The sequence below is a fragment of the Candoia aspera genome, chromosome 8, assembly GCF_035149785.1.
Source record: "Candoia aspera isolate rCanAsp1 chromosome 8, rCanAsp1.hap2, whole genome shotgun sequence".
NCBI classification, from domain to species: Eukaryota; Metazoa; Chordata; class Lepidosauria; order Squamata; family Boidae; genus Candoia; species Candoia aspera.
In genome coordinates, this window is record NC_086160.1 from 34,702,620 (window position 1) to 34,728,546 (window position 25,927).

A 25,927-nucleotide genomic window follows, 5' to 3' on the forward strand; every position below is an offset into this window, starting at 1 on the left:
CCCTTGCTCATTAAGCCTAATTAGATCTTGTGCGTTGGAGTAGCTAGCATGGTGGCTGCCCATCACCCCTCCCAAGCTAAGATTAGTAGCTTTTCTACTAATAATAAGCACTCTGACTGAGGTAAATACAAGAAAGAGAGAAGGAAAAGGAGTGATGACTGAAAAGTAGAAGTAGCAAAACTTCTAGCAACTGTGGCTTTGGGTCTGGGAAAGGTGACTAAGGTGATAAGCAATATGTGGAGTTGGCAGGATCAGCTACCTCCCCTAAGGAGGTATCTAATTATTATAGCCTTTGCTACTGACTTTGCATCTTCCTCAAGTTATCCATTAAATATTTTTGTTGATTACAAACATTACATTTTATTCAGCAAATGTTTTCTAATTATCTGCTTTTGCATTTTCTTAATTATTTATCTATTTCCAGTAATTGTTTTATTTAAGTGGAATTCAACATGTCTAAAAATTATGTGTATTCAAAGGAAATAATAGTGTCTATGAAAAAATAAGGATTCAGACCAGTGTTGATAAAATACTGTATATCACACACCTTTACAATTTACATTACTGCTATCATACGAAGGTTTTTATTTAAACATAAATCAAACATAAATCCTACAGAATTTAATGTAGATTACACTCAAGTCCATGTGTATGGAAGTGCAGGCTTACTTAATATATTTTTCTCTCTGGGTGTGTGCTATTTATACACACACACACACATAGAGTACACTCTACACACTGTACATACTGTATTTATAGGAAAGTTTCATTGCAGTGATTAGGGCACTCTGCTAAGATACCTTAGAACTTATACTACTAAAAGAGATTTTTGACCTGGTTAGCTAGCAAATATATACACAAAGAGATACAGACACACACAAACACACCAAAGATATATACAAGACCTGGTGTGGTATGGTCCTGCTGGTCTAGAGGTAGGGTGACACAGGTTTTAGTCTTCCCTTAGGCACAGAACTGGATGAGTGACTTTGGGGCAGTCAATCTTTCTTAGCTTAGACTAGGAAGTCAAAAAACATCTAACAACCCACACTGAACCTGCCTGATACATTATGGTCCATGCCCTTCACTGAAGAGGCTTCCAATCTGCAGTAGACTGCCTCAGACTGATTATGATCATAATAATGATAATCATAATATAGAAAAAATACACATGTACACACCTACACCCACCCAGACACATTCATGTATCTATACATACATGCAGAAAGAGAGAGAGTTTTAAAAATCTTCCATCATTTTCCAAAGAGTTTGTAGGAGGGGACAGAGTATTTTAAAAAAAAAAAATCAAAAAGTCCACTTGGTCATGTTATGTAATTCCTGAGAATACATTGATAGCCAAGGAAACAAATGGATCATCAAACAAATCAACCCAGAATTCTCATTCGAGGCACAAATGACCAGGCTCAAATTATCTTTACATCAGACATATTGTGCAAATATTTAACTCTCTAGTGAATTCTATAATGCTGGGAAAGGTGGAAGGAAAGAGAAGAACCAGCAAGGTTACATTACAGCAATGATGGGTGCACTATTGGATGACGTGAAGGTCTATCAGTGTATTAATGTACTGAACATGCATAATAAAGTATTAAACAAGATAGATAGATAGATAGATAGATAGATAGATAGATAGATAGATAGATAGATGTAAATTATATAAAACAAGATTTACATACAACTCTCCAATTGCATTTTGCAACGCTGTGTATCCATAGGAAACAAAGTTAAATCCAACGGGCATGAGAGAGTAATAGATAATCTGGAAACATAAAGTGAAAGTTGCAAGCAATTCAAAATATGGTATGAGTTACAAAGACAAATATTGTTTTCTTCTTTCATGTTAATTAATACAATGAATCAGTATAAACTAGATATAAATCATATTCACAATGTACATTGCAGAATTATGAGAACATTAAAACTTATACTTTATTAGAGTGTTCTTATGAAGTATGACACGTTACTATTAGTTTCAGTGATATACATTTCAAATGTAAGAGATGCCACATAATGCTTTCCATCTAATCAGCAATGAGAAGTTGAACATTTTAGATTGATTCCATGCCACTGTTTTCCCTTCGACAAGGCTTCCATGGAAATAGTGGTGCTCATAAGAGTAGTGACTTCTTCTGTCAATTAGCAGAGAATTACCAAAAAAAAGCCAGATCTTCTACATTTCTAAAACATTAGCAAAATATTTTGGACTTATTAGACCTCCATTGCATTTGTATAGAAATGGTAAGAGTAAATGATTGTAGTTAGAGATGCAATGAAAATAAGATTTCATTCAAATATGTTTTTGCTATGTTTTAAAGTTACCGTCTGGAAAAATTAAATTACACATTAACCTGAGCTAAGGTTTTATATTTTTAAATGTCCATATTTTTTTAACTATATGACTATTATATGGAAATTGATGGCTGGAAATTGATTCTCTGTCCATTCTTATCACTAATAGATGAGAGCTTCAACAGCGTGAAGATAAATGTATGACTTTACATGGCAATGTTGCTCGTAGTTTAGAAACAGGTTGCTTACAGAGATTATGTGTGGATAGTTACAATGAAATAAGATAAACCTTTATTAGAACTGTTGAGTAAAATGAATTTTAAACACATATACAGTATACAAACACAAAAATCCATATATATATACAGTGTATGTATGTGTGTGTGTGTGTGTATACACACACACACACCATTTTCACCGTTGTACTCCTTTCCTCTTTTGTCTTTTTGCCTTTCTATTTCTTTGTTCCTTTTTATTAAATACATACATAAATAACAGAAAAATACTTCTTTAGGAAGTAAGAAGCAGTCATACTATACAGTGTATGTGCATTAAATGTATGCTCACTTAAGCTAGCAATTGTATTACATTTCAGTTTGATTCTGTGGCTTGCAAGAGGCATGGTGATTTTTCAGCCTTTTTGGTTTGCTTTACTTAAAAAGAAAAAAGAAAGAAAAACTCAATATTGGTGCATTAAACTGCCTGGAAGCTGAACATATCTGTGTGTGTGTGTGTGTAAGGCAAACACTGTCATTTTGTCCCTAAGTTTTGACCCCATAATACTGGGGATATTGGGAAAACAGAAATGGGGCTGTTGGGCCTCTTGCATACCTCAGCTTGGTCTTTGTCATTCCAATTTAAGGCTAATTATTATTCAATGCAGGTGCACATCTGAGTATGTTGTACCGGCCTTTCCATGCTAGCTCCTAAATTAGGATTCATAATACTATTATAATGCTCCAATTAAAGTATCTATAACTGAAATCCAATTCCATGATGTCCTTTCATTTTTACATATACAGATCCAAAGAAGATATTTCATATTCTTAAAATTAGATTCGAGGGAAACAAGATGTTAATTTAAACAATTAAAAGAAGTCCTTGCTATGATCTTACTTTATTTATGTCACTTTACCCAGGGTTCTAGCAAGATTTAGGAAGCCTTAACTGCATAACACTCAGTAATAATTCAGGGACCCAATGCTATGAAGAACTAGAAATGCCATATGGAGTTGGTAGCCCATGCTAGCCCAGTCTGGAGCCCAATTTTCCAGAAAGCGTATCTGTGTGATGTTGACTTCAGTCATACTGTGCTTTATCTCCTACTTTGTGTCTCCTGGCAGAAAGAGCATTTGACTGTTTAATGCCAGATTTTCTATCTTCTAATTTCATTAGATACCACTCTTGGATTCTATCATTTATTTCTTCACACTGAAATTTTCCTGAAATGATATTATTCTAGATGCTACCCAAGTATATATTAATATTTTACTATGGATTATAACCAGTGATTTTCTTTATTCCATTATTAATCTTATTTTATTCCATGTGCTTGTCATTGTGGTTTGTATGTAAAAAAAAAAAATCAACCATTTCAATGGAAGGGAAAAGCAGAAAAATTTGAAGTCCATTTGAAACTTTTTTCTTGAGACAATGCAATCTACATTGTATTACAATGGTACAGTTTGTTTGACTATGGTAACTTCCAAGCCCAGTTACAGATCTGGATAAGTGACAAAATGATAGATTGAAGACAATTATCATAGGAAAGAACCAAGAAGCATTCTCACTTGAGTTCCAGTAAAGCAGCCACATTTTATGGCTGTATAGCACCTTGTTTTTCTCATGATAACATTATTTAAAACAAAAAGTCTACAGTTATGGAGTTTTCCTACAACCATTCATAATGAGCAGAACGTATAAAGTACCTCATGCTGACTAGGACATCTCCATCACGGAATATAAATAGGAGAATATTTTCTTGAGTGACATCATGGAAGTTAGCATTCTTTTCATTTGCAAAGAAGAGATCAGGCTTCCACAGACATTTAAACATGGTAGGATCCACTGTTAGTGATTCAGATCCTCTCCAATCAGTGGGCAACTTAAGTCGAGGATCATTCCATTTCTGTCTTAAGAAGATGTTAACTCTATAATCCTGTTTGAAATATATTAAGCATATTAATATAACTATTACATTTATTAGATTAATATCTTACCTTTGCATCTAAAGAAGATAATCAGTATACTCAGTTGACAGAAAAGTCAGCAACAACATGCAAACCTTAAATCGTTGTGTATGAGATGGGTGGCAGAGAACTTTGACAAATAAACAAACAAACAAACAAACAAACACATTTAGATTGTCCATATATGTCTATTTCATTCATTCATTCATTGAGAAGACTTATAGAGCTGCATATCTTATGTACTGTGGGTGGTTCACAAAACAACAATAAAACATAAAAGCTATAAAAACCACAGCAACTCCCAGCACCCAGAGGCAACACCTCCCCACACATCCATATTGGACTGTCCTGGACTCCAGCCTCACCCAATCCCAGTGCTTGCAAGAAATAATATACTTAATGCATGAGAATAGTGCATTTCTAAGGCCATGTTTGAATTTTGAGCATGGTTTGCTGGTGATTACACTCCAAAAACTTGGCATAGCCCAGACAAACAAATGGGCAAGATTAGGATAACAGATGAATGTCATTTAATACATAGAGTAGATATATATTATATTGTTCCTTTGCAACACAATATAAAGCTTAGAAAAGAAGAAAGTGTGGGCCAGATGAATTAAGGACTAAGGAAGACAATGGAAAAAGAAATATATTGGGGTAGGATGGGTGGAGAAAATGGCAGACTAACACATCTTCACATAGCAGGGATGATGCCAAGGTAAAGATTGGCAGTCAGGCAGTGAGCCTGGGCCAGCGGAGCTTCTCCAGAAAAGGAGAAATTCTGAAGCCACTTTGCTTCGGAAGGCAGCTCCTCTTGAGGAAACCAGCAGGACCTGAAGGGACCCTGCAGGTGATTTGCAGGTAGGGTGCCAGAAGCAACAGAATAAATCATCAAGCTCACAGGCTCAAGTGGAGCCTGCTTGAACGACAGTGGGTTCATGTAATCCAATTTCTATTGCATGTTGGAACAGAACATTTAAAGTTTAAAGTTACAGAGATCTACAGCAGCAGAGTACCTTAAGCCACATGCTGAATGCACCTTCAACCCATGGGCAGGATTAAAGTAAAAACTAAGGAAATATTAAATTGATTTAAAAAGAAGTAAAAGCAAAAAGCTTGTCAAGTTTGAATTAAGAAAGTTAAAAACAGACTAAGGTGACAGTTAAAATTGGAATATTGTTTATTTTAAAGTACTTATGAATTAATTTAGATTAATTATACCTCCATGGGAAAGAGGATTGTTTAAACTTGCTAAAGAAGATGATTGGATGACTTTGTTAAACAAAGAGATAAAGGAAATTGGAAGCTGTGAAAGACCACATGACTACAGAAGTATGGAAGTGCCAAAAGGGACTAAAGAGTTACAATATATAGAGAGAGAGGGGGAAAAAAGCCTCTCTTTTATTTTTTACCTCCCCTTCCTGGATTATAAATTAGAGAAAGAAAAATGGCCACTACCAGAAAGGCAGCAAAAATTACAGAAGAGGATCATTTACAGAGGGATTAACAGAAAAAGAGATTATGTCAGAGATTTTACAAAGGATGTTTTAAGAATTGGTAAAGAATGTCACAGCATCAGTCACTGCTTCAGTGGCTGAATCAGTTAAAAAGAGTCTGACTACACTTGAAGGGAGAATAGAAGAAAGATTTGCAAATATGGAAGAGAAGATGAATAAAAAATTTGAAGAATCTGTAATATGGATGAGTGGAGAGGTTAAACAAATCAAATAAAAAATAGAAAATTTGGAAAATAAGAAAAAATAAATTGAGAGATGGAAAACGATCTAGACAACGAGGCACTACTGGAACTAAGAGAGCAAGAATTTTGTTTAAGAGGATACATCCCATTGGAACATATTGGAAGGAGTGATTTTAACTTTTAAGTAGCAGAGATGCCGACTTAATTCAGTCCAAAAGGAGAGAGATTTCTATGGAAGGTTCAAAGAGGAAATGGAGATGTAATCAGAGCAACAGGAAGGAACAACTATACAACAAATACAGCAAGAGAATGAGGAAGAGACTACTCTGTTGGGTACTACAGGCATAGACTATTCTAAGCTTACAATATAAATATGGATTTTAAATGCCTAACATGGAATATAAATGGAGGAAATGCCCAAGAAAAAAGAAAACAATGGTATTTGATTATTTGAAAAAATTAAAGCAAGGTGTAATTTGCCTACAGAAAACACACGTAAGAAAAAAAGATCTGATTTATAAAAAATTGGGACAAGAATTTGTTTCAGCAGGGTCAACCAAGAAAAATGGAGTTGTTTGGTATATAAATCCACAATTACAACCAAAATTGATAATGAGTGATGATGTCATGAGCACTGATGGTGAGCAGGAGGGGGCGCCTATCCAGGGGGAAAAACGCGTGCATAGTAGTGAGGAATTGAGCAGTCATTCAAAGAGACACAGAACAGACCCACCTTGACTTTTGGGCTTTATCTGTATGGATTTTCTCACGCTTCTTCAGTCTGTTAGGATTTTCTATCTAATGTAGCAGTAATAAAACACTAGAGACTTATTCCTCGTCTCAGCGTGGTTCCTGCCTGTTAGGATAGATGATCATGGCTGATATGTAGGGGTTGAGATTAATTTGAATGAAACTAAGATAATGATATAGGGAATATATTCCCCAAATGATAACAAAGCTATATTTTTCAAGGGACTTATTGAAAACTGATAGAATTGTCCTATGATAATTGGTGTTTCTTGGGAGACTGGAATGGAATTGTTTGCCCAAAAAAAGACAGAAGCTCTGCAAAAGAAATTAAATTAACACAAGGCAAATTACTAAAAATATTTTTTTTGGAATGATGAATAACTATGAGCTTATTGATATATGGAAACATAAAAATGGTGATTCCAAAGAATATACATACTTTTCTAAAAGACATAGATCTATTCTAAATTCTAAAGGAATTTGGTGCATTAGCTGGATTTAAAATTAACAATGAAAAATGAATATATTTTTTTATTTCAAACAATACCTGTTTTGAAAAATGGTGTACCTTTTAAGCAATGCCAAAAAAGATATATCCAGATTTATATGGCAGGAGAAGAAACCAAGGGTTAAATATAAAATTCTCTAAGATGCAAAGGAAAGAGGAGGACTAGGACTGCTGAATTTTAAACTGTATTTTGCAGCCTGCTGTTTGGTTTGAATGAAAGAGTGGGTGCTATTGAGAAATAAGAGAATGTTAGAATTAGAAGAACATAACCTGAGGTTTGAGTGGCATGGCTTTTTATGGTATGATAAAGTTAAAGTTAATGTAGATATTAAAAATCACAGTGTAAGAAGTGCCATATTAAGAATATAGAATAAATACAAATTCAGGCTGGGTCTGAAATGCCTTTATTGGTTTCAGCACAAGAAGCATTCTATAGAAAAGAAATAGTGGGCAAGGAAAAATGGTTAATACAGGAGTTGTTAGTACAGGGACACAGAATTTAAGATGAAGTCAAGAGAACAATTAACTGTAGAGGGATTCAGTTTTCAATGGTTTTCATACCCACAATTAAGAGAAAGATTTAATATAGATAAAAAGGTAATTAGAATTGAACATGTGATTACAAAAATGTATAAACTTTTGTTGAGATTTGAAATGGAAGAAGAACAGGTTAAAGACTGCATGATAAAATGGGCCAAAAATTTTGATTATAATATACAGATGGATCAATGGGAGAGGATGTGGGCAAAAGAATTGAAATTCACTTTGTGTTATAATTTAAAAGAAATTTTTTATAAAATGATGTACAAGAAAATAACTAACATGTATTAAGGTACTTCTAGTTAATGTTGGAAATGTGAAAAACTTGAAGGGACATTGTACCTGTAATGATTGCCTATCCTAATATACTCAGACTCACAAGCAGGAGCTTAATAATATCTGGTTTATTAAAGAATAGCATGCAAATACAAAGAAAGCTGAGAATGAGCAAAAGTGCGCCAAATACAAACTAAAAACCCTCGGTGCAAACATAATCCCTCCCCTCGCCCAACAGTTTCAAATTCCCCACCCCAGGCGCTGGTAACGCGTTCTGCTGATCTCCTGGGAAGAAAACCTTGAACACACAAGGAGACATAGTTTGATAGAGTGGCCTGGAAACATGCCTTCTGTATTAAATCTGGAATAGAGCCCAGAGACAATGGGAGAGAGGTGGTCCCACAAATAGCCTGGCCCTATGCCATGTAGGGCTTTATAGATGATAACCACACCTTGAATCTTACTCAGTGCAGCTTGCAGAGCAGTGAGGTTATATGACTGTAACAAGAACTGCCAAAAACTACCTATACCACTGGATCAGCTGCAGCTTTCAAATGGTCTTCAAAGGCAGTCCTGTTTGTTTGTTTGTTTGTTTGTTTGTTTGTTTGTTTGTTTGATAAATTTATTGGCTGCCCAACTCATACATGGTGACTCCAGGTGACTTACAAAATTAAAATCCACAGTATAAAAAACCCATTGATCACCCATCCCCATGGTGGCTACAAAGACAATCAAATCAGCCACTTGATCAACTTCGTATCAGCCTGGGGTCCCCAGGCCCGCTGACAGAACATCTTAAGGGCCCTTTGGAAAAGTATCAAGGTGGGGGCCAATCTAAACTCGGAGGGAATAATGTTCCATAGGCATGGATCCACCATGGAGAAGGCCCTTTTTTGTGGTCCTATTAGATGAACTTCCCTCATAGATGGGACCCGCAACATACCCTGCCTCCCATTCTGGTGGGCTGGGTAGACGTAACTGGGGAAAGGTGGTCCTTCAAATAACCAGGCCCCAAGCCATGTAGGGCTTTACAGGTGATAACCAGCACCTTGAATTTGACCCAGAAGCAAATCAGCAACCAGTGCAACTCCCACAAAAGAGGTGACAGATGCGCGAATATAGACTTGCACAAAACTATGCGGGCTACCGCATTTTGAACCAAGTGAAGCTTCGGGATACACTTCAAGGGCAGTCCCATGTAGAACACATTACAATAGTCCAAATGGGAGGTGACTAGTGTGTGAGTGACTGTGAGAAGGACATGTTGGTCCAGGAATGGGTACAATTGATGCACAATTTGCAGTTGTGCAAAGGCCCTCCTGGCCACGACTGCCACCTGCTTCTCAAGCAGGAATTGCAAGTCCAGGAGAACCTCCTGATGATACACTGGGTCCATCTGGGGCAATGCAACCCCATGCACAACCGAAGATGGTAATTCTCCAAGAACGTAGAATTTAGAGCATGTTATAGTAATCCAAATGGGAAGTGACTAAGGCCTGAGTCACTATGAGCAAGGCTTGCCAGTCTAGGCATGGGCAGAATTGGTACCCAAGGTGAACCTCTACAAAGGTCTCCCAAACCATGGCTGCCACCTGCTCATCAAGCAGGAGCCTTGACTCCAAGAGGATCCCCTAATTGTGAACTGACTGAAGAAGTTAGAGATAATAACAGAATTAAAAACGGAAAATTTCCAGACCTGGGGGCTTCAAAACCCACACTCACTCAACCTTGCCAAGGTTGAGCTGGAGATAGTTCTCCCACATCCAGAACCTCACAATGTCCAGGCACTGGGAAATGACTTCAGACCTCAGTTGAAGTTACAACTGTTGCATCACTCCCACAGTCATGTGATCATGATTTGTGACCTTCCCAGGTGGTTTCCAACAAGCCAAATAAATGGGGAACCATTTATTTGTTTAACAACCGCCAAGATTTACTTAATGAGAGCATAATTTGCTTAATTACTATGCTGTTTTGTTTAACAACCACAGTAAAAACAGTCATAAAATCGGGTCTGGTCACATGATATCTTAACAGTCACATCGCTTAGTGACCCAAATCCCAGTCCCAATTGCAGTCATTAAGCGAGGACTACTTGTAATGCAAAAAAGGTTAGGCCTCTCATCTACAATTATATCATGGATGAGGCCAGCTTTATTACAGGCTGACCATATATAAAGCAGCATCAGCCAGAAGCCAGAGTCTCTGGAGCCCTGGATACCAGGCCTTGGGCAGAGTATACCTCTTCATAACTTTCTATCTTTGCAAACCACACTTGCTTTCACCATATTCATATACCTTCATACCTTGCTTTTTGTTCTTTAAACTTCTTACTGCTGTCTTCCTGAGCATCTCATAAACTCTAAGCATGACTTCCTTAGTCTTCCCTTTCTTCTCAAAAAAATTCAACATTATTTCATACATTTGTTCTAATACTCAGTACTAATTCATAACACAAAAAACATCTTAAAATACTTCCTTTACAGTGGTCACTCATTTTTGTATTTATTCTATATTCACTCAGTACCCATTCATTCTTGGTATTACCTTTTCTTGTCTTACTTCACAGACTTCCTAAGTAATTTATTTCCACGTCATACAACTTACTTGGGTATTTCCTCCTGCCATATACAAAACTTAGTTCCATATAACAAAATGGACAGAAACACACTGTTTCATACAGCCATTTCTTTCACCATTATTCCTTACAGTAGACTTGTATTACCCACTATCTTTCAACCAGCATTTGAATGTTGTTCCTTTTTCCCATTTTTGGTAAATATTTTACCAAAGTATAAAAATTCATCTATTTGCTCTAGTTTCCCTCCATTTGATTAAATAAATAAATGTATGTATAATTGCAATTGTTCATTTCGTCTTATCATGAAACATAATTATGTCTACCTTTGGTCTTTGTTACATTAATTTTCATATACATACACAGTCTATATATTACTTGCTGCAAATCATTTGGGTTCTCAGCCAACAATGCAGTATTGTTTGCATACAAAAGTACTTGCATGTTTCAGTCTATTCTTTCCTTGAATTTAAATTCCATCCTTCCCCACCCCCACCCCATTTTCACTTAATTTTTTTTCCCATTGCCAAATTTTAGTTTGGCAGCAATGTGGAAGTGTCCTCTAATAAACCTTATTGAAAATTCATTAAATATCTCACTTGGTTCACTTTAGATCATAAAATTTGGTAGAACCCCAACTCTTGACAAAGACAAGCTAGGATGAAGGATAAAAGCACTTTGGTGAAAATTCAAATAGAGAAGAATATTAAAAAACTCTGGTATGTTTACAAAGTGTTCTAGTGACACAGGGAACCACTGGCCAAAAGACTGCTGGTAGAGACTAAGTTAAATGTTGTGGGAATGAGTCACTTGGTACCTCAGAAGCACCAGATACAAAGACACCTGACATATCCTCTCTGTATAGCTATGGATCAGTCCATTAAGCTATGTCAGCCCTGGGAGGAAATTTTTTAAAATTAAAAAACATCCAGAAGAAATGGAAATCTTAACCTCTTATGCTGATAGAGTAAACAGAGGATTTCAGAAGTATAGGATCAGCCCCCACTTAGGACTGTTCTTTCCTTAACATTTACATTTCCTTTATGTATTCACCCAAACTTTTCGTAAATGCTGATAAAATAATTTGACTCTAATATTGTCATCTGTCACATTACTTTGAGTGTTGATTATTTCTAATTGCCTTAATTTTAATTATTCTGATATTCTTTCTTCTTTTAACATTGTTGCCCATCAAGCACTACTAATGAAGAAAGATAAATAAATAAATAAGAAACTTCAATCTCACCATAGTTGTCTCTTGTATTGATCCAAAACTGTTAATGAAAATATTCACTGCTACATCCACTGGAATTCCTAAAATATATGCATAAGAATTTTTATTCTGTTTTCCCCTTTTCTCTTTTCCTTTCCTTTTATTTTTGTTTTGGACTCTTCAATAAAAGATTTATAAACACAGAGAAAAATGTAAATCTCATTCTATATTCCTTAATGAACATACTCCCAGTTTTATGAAGAGAACTTGGGAAAGGATACAAGAAAAATTAGAAACAATTTATTAATTACATAGTATGACTGAATACTAGGTGGACACATGAAAGAAAGAATAATGACTAAAATACAGTTAGCTCAGCTTACAATTCAGATAAATTTTTCCTGTTGATATAATGCTATATTAATTTGATTTAAAGCAATTCAATTCTCTGGATTATTTAAATATATAATCTGACTGAGATTAGTTTATTCCTTGCTTATTGTGGTTTGAAATCTCATCACTTCTCACCTCTACAAATGTCTAGCTGATTTATAGGTAAAGGTAAAGGTTTCCCTTGACATTAAGTCCAGTCGTGTCCGACTCTAGGGGGCAGTGCTCATCTCCGTTTTCAAAGCCGAAGAGCCGGCGTTTGTCCATAGACACTTCCGTGGTCATGTGGCCGGCATGACTACACGGAACGCCGTTACCTGCCCGCCGAAGCGGTACCTATTAATCTACTCACATTTGCATGTTTTCGAACTGCTAGGTGAGCAGGAGCTGGGACTAGCAACGGGAGCTCACCCCGTCACGCGGATTCGAACTGCCAACCTTCTGATCAGCAAGCTCAGCAGCTCAGCGGTTTAACCCGCAGTGCCACCGCATCCCTGATTTATAGAGGTTAATAAATAAAATGCAAGTTATTGTTGTCACAAGCATTTAGAATAACAAATTAAACAAATTAAAATAAATCTACTTTGTTATACATTACCCAACCTTTGAAATTTGGTCTTATCCTGGGATCGTAACTAACCAGAAGTCTATTTAAGATGTTGCTTGTAGAATTAGCAGGTACTCTAGCAAGGTCTTCAGCTGATTGCTGTCTGTTAAAAAATAAGCTTCACTTATTATTTTTCCTCCATTTTTATTGAAAAGTAACTATCAATAGTTTTTAATTATTTTAACAAAGCATTGAAAACTTAATTTTTTATAAAAATTATACTCCATGCATTTGAAGTATAATACATGAAAGCATGCGCAATAATAAATGAAACATGAAAGTATCATACATGAAGTATGTTACATGAAAGTGTGTGCAATAATAAATAATAAATCTTAATCATTAAGGTTCTACAAGATTTTCGTTACTTTTGCTGCAAAAGAATAGCATAGCTTGATTTCTGGAAACCTATGCATGAAGGAGATGAAGCATCTGAGTCTATAACATAGGTGTTAAGAGAGTCTTCACTATCCAAATAGTGGCAATGTTAGCTTTCAAAAGTTTAAAGTTAAAAATTATATTTTAAAAAAATCATATCATGATTCTGTCTCAGCTGAATAATTGTGAGAGGCACTTCTCACAAGGTCAGAAGCAAAAAAGCCTGACACAAGACTAGTCTGTTACCAAAGCAACAGATAGGTAAAACTCATTTTTCCCTAATCAGAAGAGAGTGGCTTCAAGCCTGTTAGTCCCTACAAATAGGATAAAAGAGTATAAAATTTTAAACCTTATTTTCACTATAAATAAGGCTTGCATTTGATACACCATAGCGCTGGTGTATTTCATTAGCTTTTCTACAATAAATGTACTTTTCAGAGCTTTAATATATTTGAATACCTGTATGTTTCTGCTTCCTGTGTAGAAGCCTGACAATAGCCTTTCATAAAGGCCAGCTGAATACCGTGCATCATAGTTCGTTGACTAGAAAAAGGATGCCAAGGTGGTGAGCACACCCAACTGCCATTGCAATATTAGTTCTTGGCAAACACCCAGACATCAAGCTGTGTAGTCAAAGTTCATAGATCAAAATTACAGACATTTGCAATACTAGGGAGTGATCATATACAATACAGCTATCATAAAATATGAACAGGGAATGTTGAAAATGGAAATAAATATACCAGTAAAAATGGTGGCTTGAAGGACCTTTGGATGTATTAGCTGAATTAACCAATATACCAATATGCATAAACTAAAGAATTTGATATAGATTACATAAGTATTTTTAACGTGTTCTCTTATGGCACAAATGACCGAGCTCTAATTATTATATTTTGGACATATTATATGAACAATTAGCTCTCTTGGGAAGTCTACAATGTTGGGAAAGTGAAAGGAAAAAGAAGACGACAACCAGCAGCACGGTGGAGGGATGTAATCACAGCAGTAATAGATGCACCATTGGAAGACCTGAGGCTGAAAAAGATCATCCTGGGGAAAATCTATCTGTGTAGTCATTGAAAATTGAAACTGACTTAATGGCACATAATCAATGAATTAATCAACAAGTCCTTTATATATTTAAAATATTTTTATACCTCTTGTTAAAAAAATGTAACATGGCACTACCCTCTATGCAAAGTGCAACAGCTAGGCTCCCATCCTGTGCATAGTACAGAGATTGTAGCATTTCAGCATGGAAAGTTCTGCACAGTTTGCCAGTTGTTTACCTGGCAAAATGTAAGATGTTGGTATTTATATTTAAAATCATTTAGAATATATTCAGTTAATGTAGTTAACTTCAGCAAAGGATCGTTACCTTGCCGTGGTGCTGGAGTTTGAGCACCTCAATGATGCCATGAGCTAAACCGTGAAGGGCCACCCAAGATGGGAAGGTCATGACGGAGAGGTCAGACTAAATGCGATCCCTGGGGAAGGTAATGGCAACCACCCCAGTATTCTTGCCGTGAAAACTAAATGGATCAGTACAACCAGAGATATCTCGGTACACCATCGGAAGATGAGACCCCCAGGTCGGAAGATGGTCAAAATGCTACTGGGGAGGAACAGAGGATGAGTTCAACTAGCCCCAGACATGATGACGCAGCTAGCTCAAAGCCGAAACAACGGCTAGCGGCCGATGATGCTGGTGATGAACGGCAAATCCGATGTTCTAAGGATCAACACACCATTGGAACCTGGAATGTAAGTTCTATGAGCCAGGGCAAATTGGATGTGGTTATTGGTGAGATGTCAAGATTAAAGATAGATATGTTGGGCATCAGTGAACTGAAATGGACTAGAATGGGCCACTTCACATCAAATGACCACCAGATCTACTACTGTGGACAAGAGGACCACAGAAGAAATGGAGTAGCCTTCATAATTAATAGTCAAGTGGCTAAAGCAGTGCTTGGATACAATCCAAAAAATGATAGAATGATCTCAATTCGAATTCAGGGCAAGCCATCTAACATCGCAGTGATCCAAATATATGACCCAACCACAGATGCTGAAGAAGCTGAGGTAGAGCAGTTCTATGAGGATCTGCAGCACCTACTGGACAACACACCTAAAAGAGATGTTATTTTCATCACGGCAGACTGGAATGCTAAGATGGGCAGTCAAATGATACCTGAAATTACAGGTAAGCATGGCCTGGGAGAACAAAATGAAGCAGGACATAGGCTGATAGAATTTTGCCAAGACAACTCAATGTGCATAACAAACACTCTCTTCCAACAACCTAAGACACGGCTTTATACATGGACTTCCCCAGATGGACAACACCGAAATCAGATTGACTACATCCTTTGCAGCCAAAGGTGGCGGACATCTAAACAGTCAGTATAAACAAGACCTGGAGCTGACTGTAGTTCCGATCACGAACTTCTTATTGCACAATTTAGGATCAGACTAAAGAGATTAGGGAAGACCCACAGATCAGCTAGATATGAGCTCACTAATATTCCTAAGGAATATGCAGTGGAGGTGAAGAATCGATTTAAGGGACTGGACTTAGTAGATAGGGTCCTGGAAGAACTCTGGACAGAAGTTGGCAACATTGTTCAGGAGGTGGCAACAAAATACATCCCAAAGAAAGAGGAAACCAAGAAGACAAAATGGCTGCCTGCTGAGACACTAGAAGTAGCCCAAGAAAGAAGGCAAGCAAAAGGCAACAGTGATAGGGGGAGATATGCCCAATTAAATGCAAAATTCCAGAGGTTAGCCAGAAGAGATAAGGAATTATTTTTAAACAAGCAATGCGCGGAAGTGGAAGAAGACAAGAGAATAGGAAGGACAAGAGACCTCTTCCAGAAAATTAGAAACATTGGAGGTAAATTCCAGGCAAAAATGGGTATGATCAAAAACAAAGATGGCAAGGACCTAACAGAAGAAGAAGAGATCAAGAAAAGGTGGCAAGAATATACAGAAGACCTGTATAGGAAGGATAACAATATCGGGGATAGCTTTGACGGTGTGGTCAGTGAGCTAGAGCCAGACATCCTGAAGAGTGAGGTTGAGTGGGCCTTAAGAAGCATTGCTAATAACAAGGCAGCAGGAGACGACGGCATCCCAGCTGAACTGTTCAAAATCTTTCAAGATGATGCTGTCAAGGTAATGCATGCTATATGCCAGCAATTTGGAAAACACAAGAATGGCCATCAGATTGGAAAAAATCAACTTATATCCCCATACCAAAAAGGGGAAACACTAAAGAATGTTCAAACTATCGAACGGTGGCACTCATTTCACATGCCAGTAAGGTAATGCTCAAGATCCTGCAAGGTAGACTTCAGCAGTTCATGGAGCGAGAATTGCCAGATGTACAAGCTGGGTTTAGAAAAGGGAGAGGAACTAGAGACCAAATTGCCAATATCCGCTGGATAATGGAAAAAGCCAGGGAGTTTCAGAAAAACATCTATTTCTGTTTTATTGACTATTCTAAAGCCTTTGACTGTGTGGACCATAACAAGTTGTGGCAAGTTCTTAGTGGTATGGGGATACCAAGTCATCTTGTCTGCCTCCTGAAGAATCTGTATAACGACCAAGTAGCAACAGTAAGAACAGACCACGGAACAACGGACTGGTTTAAGATTGGGAAAGGAGTACGGCAGGGCTGTATACTCTCACCCTACCTATTCAACTTGTATGCAGAACACATCATGCAACAAGCTGGGCTGGAGGAATCCAAGGCTGGAGTTAAAATCGCTGGAGGAAACATTAACGATCTCAGATATGCAGATGATACCACTTTGATGGCTGAAAGTGAAGAGGAACTGAGGAGCCTTATGATGAAGGTGAAAGAAGAAAGTGCAAAAGCTGGCTTGCAGCTAAACCTCAAAAAAACCAAGATTATGGCAACCAGCTTGATTGATAACTGGCAAATAGAGGGAGAAAACCTAGAGGCAGTGAAAGACTTTGTATTTCTAGGTACGAAGATTACTGCAGATGCTGACTGCAGTCAGGAAATCAGAAGACGCTTAATCCTTGGGAGAAGAGCAATGACGATAAAATAGTTAAGAGCAGAGACATCACACTGACAACAAAGGTCCGCATAGTTAAAGCAATGGTGTTCCCTGTAGTAACATATGGCTGCGAGAGCTGGACCATAAGGAAGGCTGAGAGAAGGAAGATCGATGCTTTGGAACTGTGGTGTTGGAGGAAAATTCTGAGAGTGCCTTGGACTGCAAGAAGATCAAACCAGTCCATCCTCCAGGAAATAAAGCCAGACTGCTCGCTTGACGGAACGATATTAAAGGCAAAACTGAAATACTTTGGCCACATAATGAGAAGACAGGACACCCTGGAGAAGATGCTGATGCTAGGGAGAGTGGAAGACAAAAGGAAGAGGGGCCGACCAAGGGCAAGGTGGATGGATGATATTCTAGAGGTGACGGACTCGTCCCTGGGGGAGCTGGGGGTGTTGACGACCGACAGGAAGCTCTGGCATGGGCTGGTCCATGAAGTCACGAAGAGTCGGAAGCGACTAAATGAATAAACAACAACAAACTTAGTTAATCACCATGCTAACATTTATTTTTACTTATTGATTAATTTAAAAAAATGAAGAAAATCAAAAGTGGGAAATAAAGTAAATAGCTATGAGCCCAAGGAGAAAGCTACTGTCTACAGTGATAGTTTTAAATATCCTGGTAACTTCTAAACAATTTGAAGAAATCAAAGCAAAAATAAAAAATAAAACAAAAACAAAAACAAAGTAAAAAAGACTTCTGGTTAAAATTGTGCTATAATTGGATGGGCATCACAATTCTCTGATATCGCCCACAGTATTTATATTACTATAAAAACTTAACTTCCACTTTAATTAGAACTAGGAAGCACACTATTTTTTTATAGGAGAGGGTCTGTGGTTTGCGTGAAACCAAGTAAATTCAGCAACTCCCTTCACAACAGCAATAGTTTGAGAAGCAATTGGGAAAGATGCAAAGGCTGTTCGTTTGGAGATGAGAGGATATAAATAAGAAGATCATGAAAAGTCTGTTAATTTATAATTTACTTTTCAGATTACATTATACAGTATTTTACAATTCACATTGATTTATCCCCAATAATGTTCTTGGATTCTCTCTCTTGCTCAGCTAATACATATGTATGAAGAAGAAGCAAAGAAAAACCAGTTTTTTTCTTTCTTTCTAGAAAGCCCTAATGTTAAAGAGCTGGCTTTGACAAAGACTATCACTTTATATCACCACATTCCAGCTTCTTTTCATATTGCTGATAAAGCTCAGCCTTTTATTGTGAGATTTCTTAGATCTCCTGTAAGGAATGAAATATTACAAAGGCCAATTCATTTTAGTGACTAAATGGGCAAATAACATATCTTATGTTTTTCCCATATTACACTAAGGAAATTGAACAACATAGAATGATATTTAATATGTAGAGAAATATTGCTGAAGAAAATACTACTCAATATTTTATTAGGATTCAAGATGCCTTTGTTTGGGCATAATCAAATGACACTTTTGATTTTATATCATGGGGAAGCATAAAAATGTCTTAGCTCCTTAAATTTCTGCTGAAGTCTTTTTGGAGAAGGATTAAACACATTACATGTTTTCGCTTGTTGCTTCCTTGTCTTCAGGCTATTAAACTTTATCTCCATTTCCTAATTAAGCTGGCTTGTTTTTATCTGTATGACCTTGGCTACAAGGAACAGATACAGGACATAAATCCTTTAGTAGCCCTACTTTGCTTTTTTGCACCTCTATCATTTGTTCTTCCTTGACTTTCTCTTTCTCTCTTGTATATTTGGCTTTGTTTGATATCTCTATATATTTCAGTAGGTTAGGCAGCAGAATTCTCTTTTCTTCTTTTCCCCAATCCCATGTAATATTCCTCATTGTCATCATCGTCATCATCATCATCATCATCATCATCTGTTTTTAATGTAAGGGGCATTAGGAATGCTCTACATAATGCCTGACTATTGACAAACTGGGAGTATAGATTTATTTTTAATTTTATCTCTTCATTTAGTTTATTTATTTATTTATTTATTTATTAATCATTCATTTACCATTTGCTCGACTTCTTTCACTGAGGACTAACTAAGATAGCTGACTGCCATTTGTGTGGTCAAGAGGTATACCATTTTTTCTTGGTCACTGTTTCTAATATTAATTTTTTTTTTTCATGACAGCCTCCTTTGTAAAATGTAGTATCAAAGGTTTGGGGTCTTTAGACCAGTATAATTGGGCCAAATTTAAAAAGTTGGGGATGTAAATTGCTTTTTTTGTGGGATACTTGTATACTCCCTCAATATAAACAGCTTTTACAGAATATCTATATTGGGGAGGTGTATGACAGTCATAATTGTCAATATTGCTGTTTTTATAAGTAGAATTTCTGATTAGATTTTGGAAGAAATATTTGATGGAAGGGCATTTCTCAATATCTATTGTAATATTGGATGATATGAGATTAATTTACAATTGTTTATTATAGTACATCACTTTCTTTTAAGCAAATTTATAGCAAGTTGGAAAGCCAGTTTGGTGTGGTGGTTATGGTACTAGAAACCAGGAGACTGTGAGTTCTAGTCCCACCTTAGGCACAAAGCCAGCAGGGTGACTTTGGACCAGTCTCTCTCTTTCAGTTCCAGGAAGGAGGTAATGGCAAATGACTTCTGAAAAACCTTGTCAGGAAAACTGCAGGGACTTGTCCAGTCAGTCTCCAAGAACTGGACACAATTGAATGGGGGGGGGGGGGAATAGCAGGTATGCTGTGAGATTTTCAGGACATAAATTAGAGTTACTTGTCAGGAAACCAAGTTTCCATATTTTACCATTTGACATTTATTTTAACTTTACTATTGTCTGTAGTAAAGAATTTCAAAATTCAACTCCTTTTTGAGCTCAACTTTATTATTATTTGACCTTATCGTTATTTAATTGAAATCTTGGCAAGTATTGGATTCCTTGTTTATGTGGGGATTTATTTCAACATCTTCACTTAGTAAGATGTATATAGAATATAGTCAGTCAGATGTGGAGCTAGTTTGGTGAACTGATTAAGGTATCAGGCTAGAAACCAGCAGACCATGAGTTCTAGTCCCACATTAGTCAGGAAGCCAGCTGAATGACCTTTGGCCAGTCACTTTCTCTCAACCCTAGGAAGCAGACAATGGCAAACCACCTCCAAAAAACCTTGCCAAGAAAACTGCAGGGACTTATCCAGGCAGTCACTAGGAGTCAACACTGACTTGAAGGCACCAAAAAACAAAAAAAATATTTTTAAAGATCAGATATTATTTCAACACTTTAACTTAATAAGATGTACATAGTAAATATTAGATCAGATATAATTTTGAGTCATTTACACATGAAAAGCTTATATTATGGTATTATGCCAGTTTAAAAACAGGAATAAATCAAGTTTTCTGGGTAAACTGGACCACTTACAATACATTCAGTTCTGATGGAGATGTTTTTAAAACTTGATTGAATTAAAATCTGTTTTTGATTTACTTCAGAGTGCTTATTGGCAGTTTGTACAACCCAAGGACTTTTTATTTGGCCCTTGTGGTTCCTAAGATTCTACAATACCTGGAGATTTGGGGAGGAATCAAGTGAAGCTCCTAAGCCAGTATCATATTTTCAGAGGAAGACTATGGACATAAATAAAATTGAAATTAATTATAGTAGAATATCTGAAATGAGCTTGAAGGTACTGGCTTGAGAAATCAGTGGCAGTTTGCTTTTAAGAATGTAAAGTTTTATTTTATCTTAAAATTAGGTTAATACAACAATAAGGTATTGGTTTTGGACATATTGGACACCTCAGTTAAATTTAATAAGGGTTTATTGCAATCACCTTGCCATTTTATGCAGTTCAAATATAATTTGGATTTTTCTATTACTGTCTATTCTAAACATATTTTCCATTATTTTGGATTGAAATCAACAGGATTATCAACAGGATCAATAATTGTGCACTAAAGATGCATATGTTCTTGGCCATTCCACAAATATTTGGAATGTATCATCAGTAACATGGACCTTTTTGGCTTGGTGGATATCCAGAATTATTATACAGTATTGGAAGGAGACATCTACATCTGATCTACAGCAATAGATTGTTAATATGCAAAGAGAGATTGGGACCTGGAGCCAGTGAGAAGTTGAAGAATTTGGCTTGAATTCTTCTCTGATTGGTAGTTTTATCTGACAGAACAATTCTGAACCTGCTTGTAAAGCTTTTATCTTCTTTATGTAAGGTTTCAGCAAGCTTATGAAGCTCAAACCCAAACCCAAACTCAAAAAACTATACAGTTGCCTACAGAAATATTTATTGTACCAGTATGATTCAGTGTTACACAGTAAATGATTGCTGGTAGCCTGCGTGATTATTTCACTATTTAAAAATTGGCATGCTGGGAAATCATGACCCCTGTTTCAAATACCTTGCCCATTAATCTGATATGCCAAAGGTATGATGTGATTTTATGTCAGTCCTAGAAGTTGTAGTCAGCAACATATGGAGGGCCACAGGTTGCCTGACTTCAGAGAGCACAGTTCTAAATTCTGATACCATCTTTTAAAACAAACATTGATAGATTTTGCCAGGAACTGGTGGTTGGGGAAAAACAGGGAATACCATTGAAGTAAGTAGTAAGTAGGGACAGACATATGGTTCCCTTGATAGATCTAGACTTCCTGACCAATATTCAGTTAATTGGATTCCAATATGTTCCAGGGCCAGGTAATACAAGGGAATAGGATACTGCTTTAACAAAACTTAACAGATGTTTTCTAAGGTAACTGCTGCTCTCATAGAAATCAAATGCCAAGAAAAGATGTCCGTTTCCTTAATCAGATGTCTCTCTCTGATTCAGAACATTTCTTGCAATTTTATTTATTTATACATTTATGGTCAGAGACAACACAGAAGGAATCAACAAAATACACACTGTGATAGTAATAAAACAGGTTAAGAAAATGAACAAATGTGATAAAAACAGGTAAAATAAGTTATTTTATTTTTTTTTAAATGTTATCTGCTAATAAAATGTGCACAGTTTCAGATTCAGGCCAGCTCATATGTTTGGCAAAAATAGAATATATCAGAACTGATTGCCAATTCTAATATAATGGACACTGAAACAGCATGTGAGCTATCGATAAAGTGGCTACTTCATGAGCATCTGCAGTGGCAATCTAAACAGAGCATATTATTAAATCATCTTCTACAAGCTTTGGTGGTATGGCATTAAATCTTGCTAGTATGAATGCCTTTCTGTGTGAATGGAAAAGTATCTTAAAAAATAATTTGGGAATATCAAAGGGACTGAGATTAAAAAAAAAATCCTTAACATATAATTGGAGTGAGGGGGGGAGGGTCTCTGAATTTACAAATCAAGATCTAGAACGCATTGCTTTGCCTCTGAAATGCCTGGCCCATACCCATCACTATTAATGCTTGATGGAGAGACCACTCAAAGAAAAATAATTTATTATGGCTTTCCTCAAGAAGAATTGGATGAATTCTTATCTGTATGAAAAAGCTGAAGTAAAGAATTCCTACAAAAGTTTAATTTTAACCAGTATCTCAGATGGCAAATTCACATTCAAGTCGTTATAGATAAGGAACCTAGTTCAGTTCTCAATAAAGCTTTAGGGATAACTCAGGGGCATGGAGAATGATTCAATCTAGAATGAACTACTTCTAGAAATGTAATATGTAATAGGCTGAATTGCATGCCATAGAGTAAAGGAGGAGTACTGTAGGTCTGAACAATTTAATTGCCATTCAGACAGGATTGCTGCCTTTATGGCTAACATATCTGCCATCAGATCTGAGACCCTCTATACACGAGATGAGGCTTTGCCAATTTGTTGCTTCCATGTGGAAGATGAATGAAAGAGGATCCTAAGTATTTAAGGACTTGATTTGTTCTATGTGAGTGCCATTGATTTGCCATTTATTATGGCAGCTGGAATGTCTTCCAGAAAACAGGACCACCTTTGTTTTTAAATAATTGAATGTGTGTCATAGTGGCAGCAGCTAGTTAATGCTTGGAGACTCTTCCAAAGGCTATGGCAGTGGTTCAGCTTTCTTTCTTAATATTTCAAACAAGCTAGGAATCCTACATTGTTGCATAACACTGATGAAAAATGCATGTGCAGTAATGAATCTGCCCTAATGTCCTTTTCTCCCATCTGCAAACTTATATGAAAAATAAATTGTGCTACCACAGGCATAAACAGAAGAAAATTACTTGTTTCTATTCCAAGAATTATTGGTATATACTAATATTCTTCCCCTGCAGTTTACCCCAGGACTAAAAGCAAATGAAGATTAAGTATGACATGAGAACAACAGATTCTCCAAATTTTAATGATGTTTCACACAAGAAAACCCCTATAAAAATATATTCTCCTAGTATTCTCCCCTGTCCTTTACTTTCTGCCTATTTTGTTTTGTGATATTCCAGTAAGGATTTCATTTCAGTAATTAGCAGAAGGTATAAAAAGGACTATAAGAAGATAAAGCAGAGCCCAGAAGGATTTCTGTTCTAGTCACGTTAATGGGAATGCTATATTCTTATTTCTGATTAATCACTTCATATTTTCAATTCATAAATGAAAGATTAGCCACCTAAAATTAGTTATCTATTACTAATTAATTAAGACCTTCAAATTTGGGAAGGAAGATTTTACCTTCACTTTCACAGCTTGCATTTCAAGAGGAAAAAATGGTACTGGAATTTTTCCTAACCTAATATCCTTTGTAGCTGGTTCATCAGAGCTGCAGTCCCCAAAAAAGAAGGTGTGAATTCTGTCATAGTTTTAACATAATTATTCTAGAGGATCAAGTTGAGGAAGGCCAAATTAAAATATTGTAATAAAGTATTGAAATTTGACTCAGCCACATGACTGATAAAAGCTGAATACGAACAGCATCTGTTAAAGTTTCAGCATAAGTCAAAGAGTTAGTATGAATCTGTTGCAATCCTTACATCAGATAAAAGCAATGTAATTAAATTTGTATCATCATTTCTACTATCAGGAGAAAAAGACATCATATATTTAATTAATTAGATAGTATTAAAAATATCACTTTGAAACAAAGAAAAATGATTTTTTGAAGTTTTGTTTAATATTTCTTTTGATGCCCAGTATCGTAGAGTGCAACTGAGAAACAAGTTGACTGAGATCAAAACAGACAGAAAAAAGTTATTCAAATCACTCAATAATTATATCATTAAAACTAAACAAAAGCCTGAAGGTTTATGACAAGAATTTTCCTATTTGGAAGACAGAAAAGTGTTTTGGAAAAATATTTGCATATAACATAATAATTAAGACTATGCAATGTTTTGTATTTGATCTCCAAAGATGCTTCAGCATGCACAGAAGTGCCCATTTAGCTCCTGTCTGTACATCTTAAAATAGTTGTATATTTTCCCCCAAGATCATATATCTGCCTTAAAGGTGTGGCTTCTCTAGGGTGTTGCAAACAGGAGTTAGGTTTGTGTTACCACATGCTCCAAAGAATATTTGGAGATCAATTCCAAAGCACTATACAGCCCTGATAATAATTCATGCAGCATCATATTGCTCTAGTCAACTTAAACAGTAAGATAGTATCTAGCTGACAGCCAGCCTGGAGGAAACAATGTACATGGAACCAGAAAGCATACAAGCCAAGAATATTTAATTGCTTATGAAAATTCATAATGAATTGCTTATTGCCTAGTTTGTCCTTCAACCAAAACAACGTATGATTAGGAATCTAGACTGCATATAAATCTCATGCTAAGTTACTTTAGAAGCACTTAAATATTTGCACCAATGTAATGAAATTTACAGCATAATTCTCATATTTATATACACAAGTATATAACTTTCTTAAAGTTCAAATTAACAAGCAGTTAGGAAAATTGATTTATTTTTCATTCAAAACAATATTTTAAAAATTGGAAGAACAATTTCAAGATATCAAAAAATGTTTTCTAAAACCTATATAGAAAGCTAGTAAATATAGACAAAATTCACACTTAACTATGACTTCTCTTCAATGTTGGTAGTAGTGCTATATAAAGCATTCACTCAGATAGCTGGGTTCATATTAAACCAACACAAAATAAACTACATAATGGCTTTCTTAATGTATGATCCCAGGCACTGTGTATTTTGTAAACCATCTGCTTAAATTCAGGTGATAAAAAGAAATCTAGCTGCTTTTCTCCCACTGATATGGATTGTGTGTGAAGCTCAAAGACTTGCTTAACACTTAAAAGCTGGTTGTCTATATTCATCATTTTGTAAATACATGGTGCTTTTCATACAGAAGAAATTGGATAGACAATTGGACAGACAGTATGTGAAGTAGATCTGATTGGAAATAAATGCTTTAACAAAATACTTCAAAATGCTTTTGATTTCAGTGGTCCTGATT

The 25,927-nt window shown here is 36.1% G+C and overlaps 1 protein-coding gene across 2 annotated transcripts in view; it reads right to left on the minus strand.

The window, feature by feature from the left end:
- GLRB (glycine receptor beta) overlaps positions 1–25,927 on the minus strand; it is a 44,200-nt gene that overhangs the window by 15,546 nt on the left and 2,727 nt on the right. For both annotated transcript variants that reach the window (XR_010068410.1, XM_063310149.1), the window contains exons 2-5: positions 13,057–13,163; positions 12,097–12,164; positions 4,239–4,468; positions 1,698–1,780 (exon numbers count right to left, since the gene is read on the minus strand). Coding sequence is in view for 1 of the 2 variants with exons in the window: in XM_063310149.1 (XP_063166219.1) it covers positions 1,698–1,780; positions 4,239–4,468; positions 12,097–12,164; positions 13,057–13,163 (488 nt within the window). In the remaining variant the exon portion in view is untranslated. The remainder of the gene's footprint in view (positions 1–1,697; positions 1,781–4,238; positions 4,469–12,096; positions 12,165–13,056; positions 13,164–25,927) is intronic.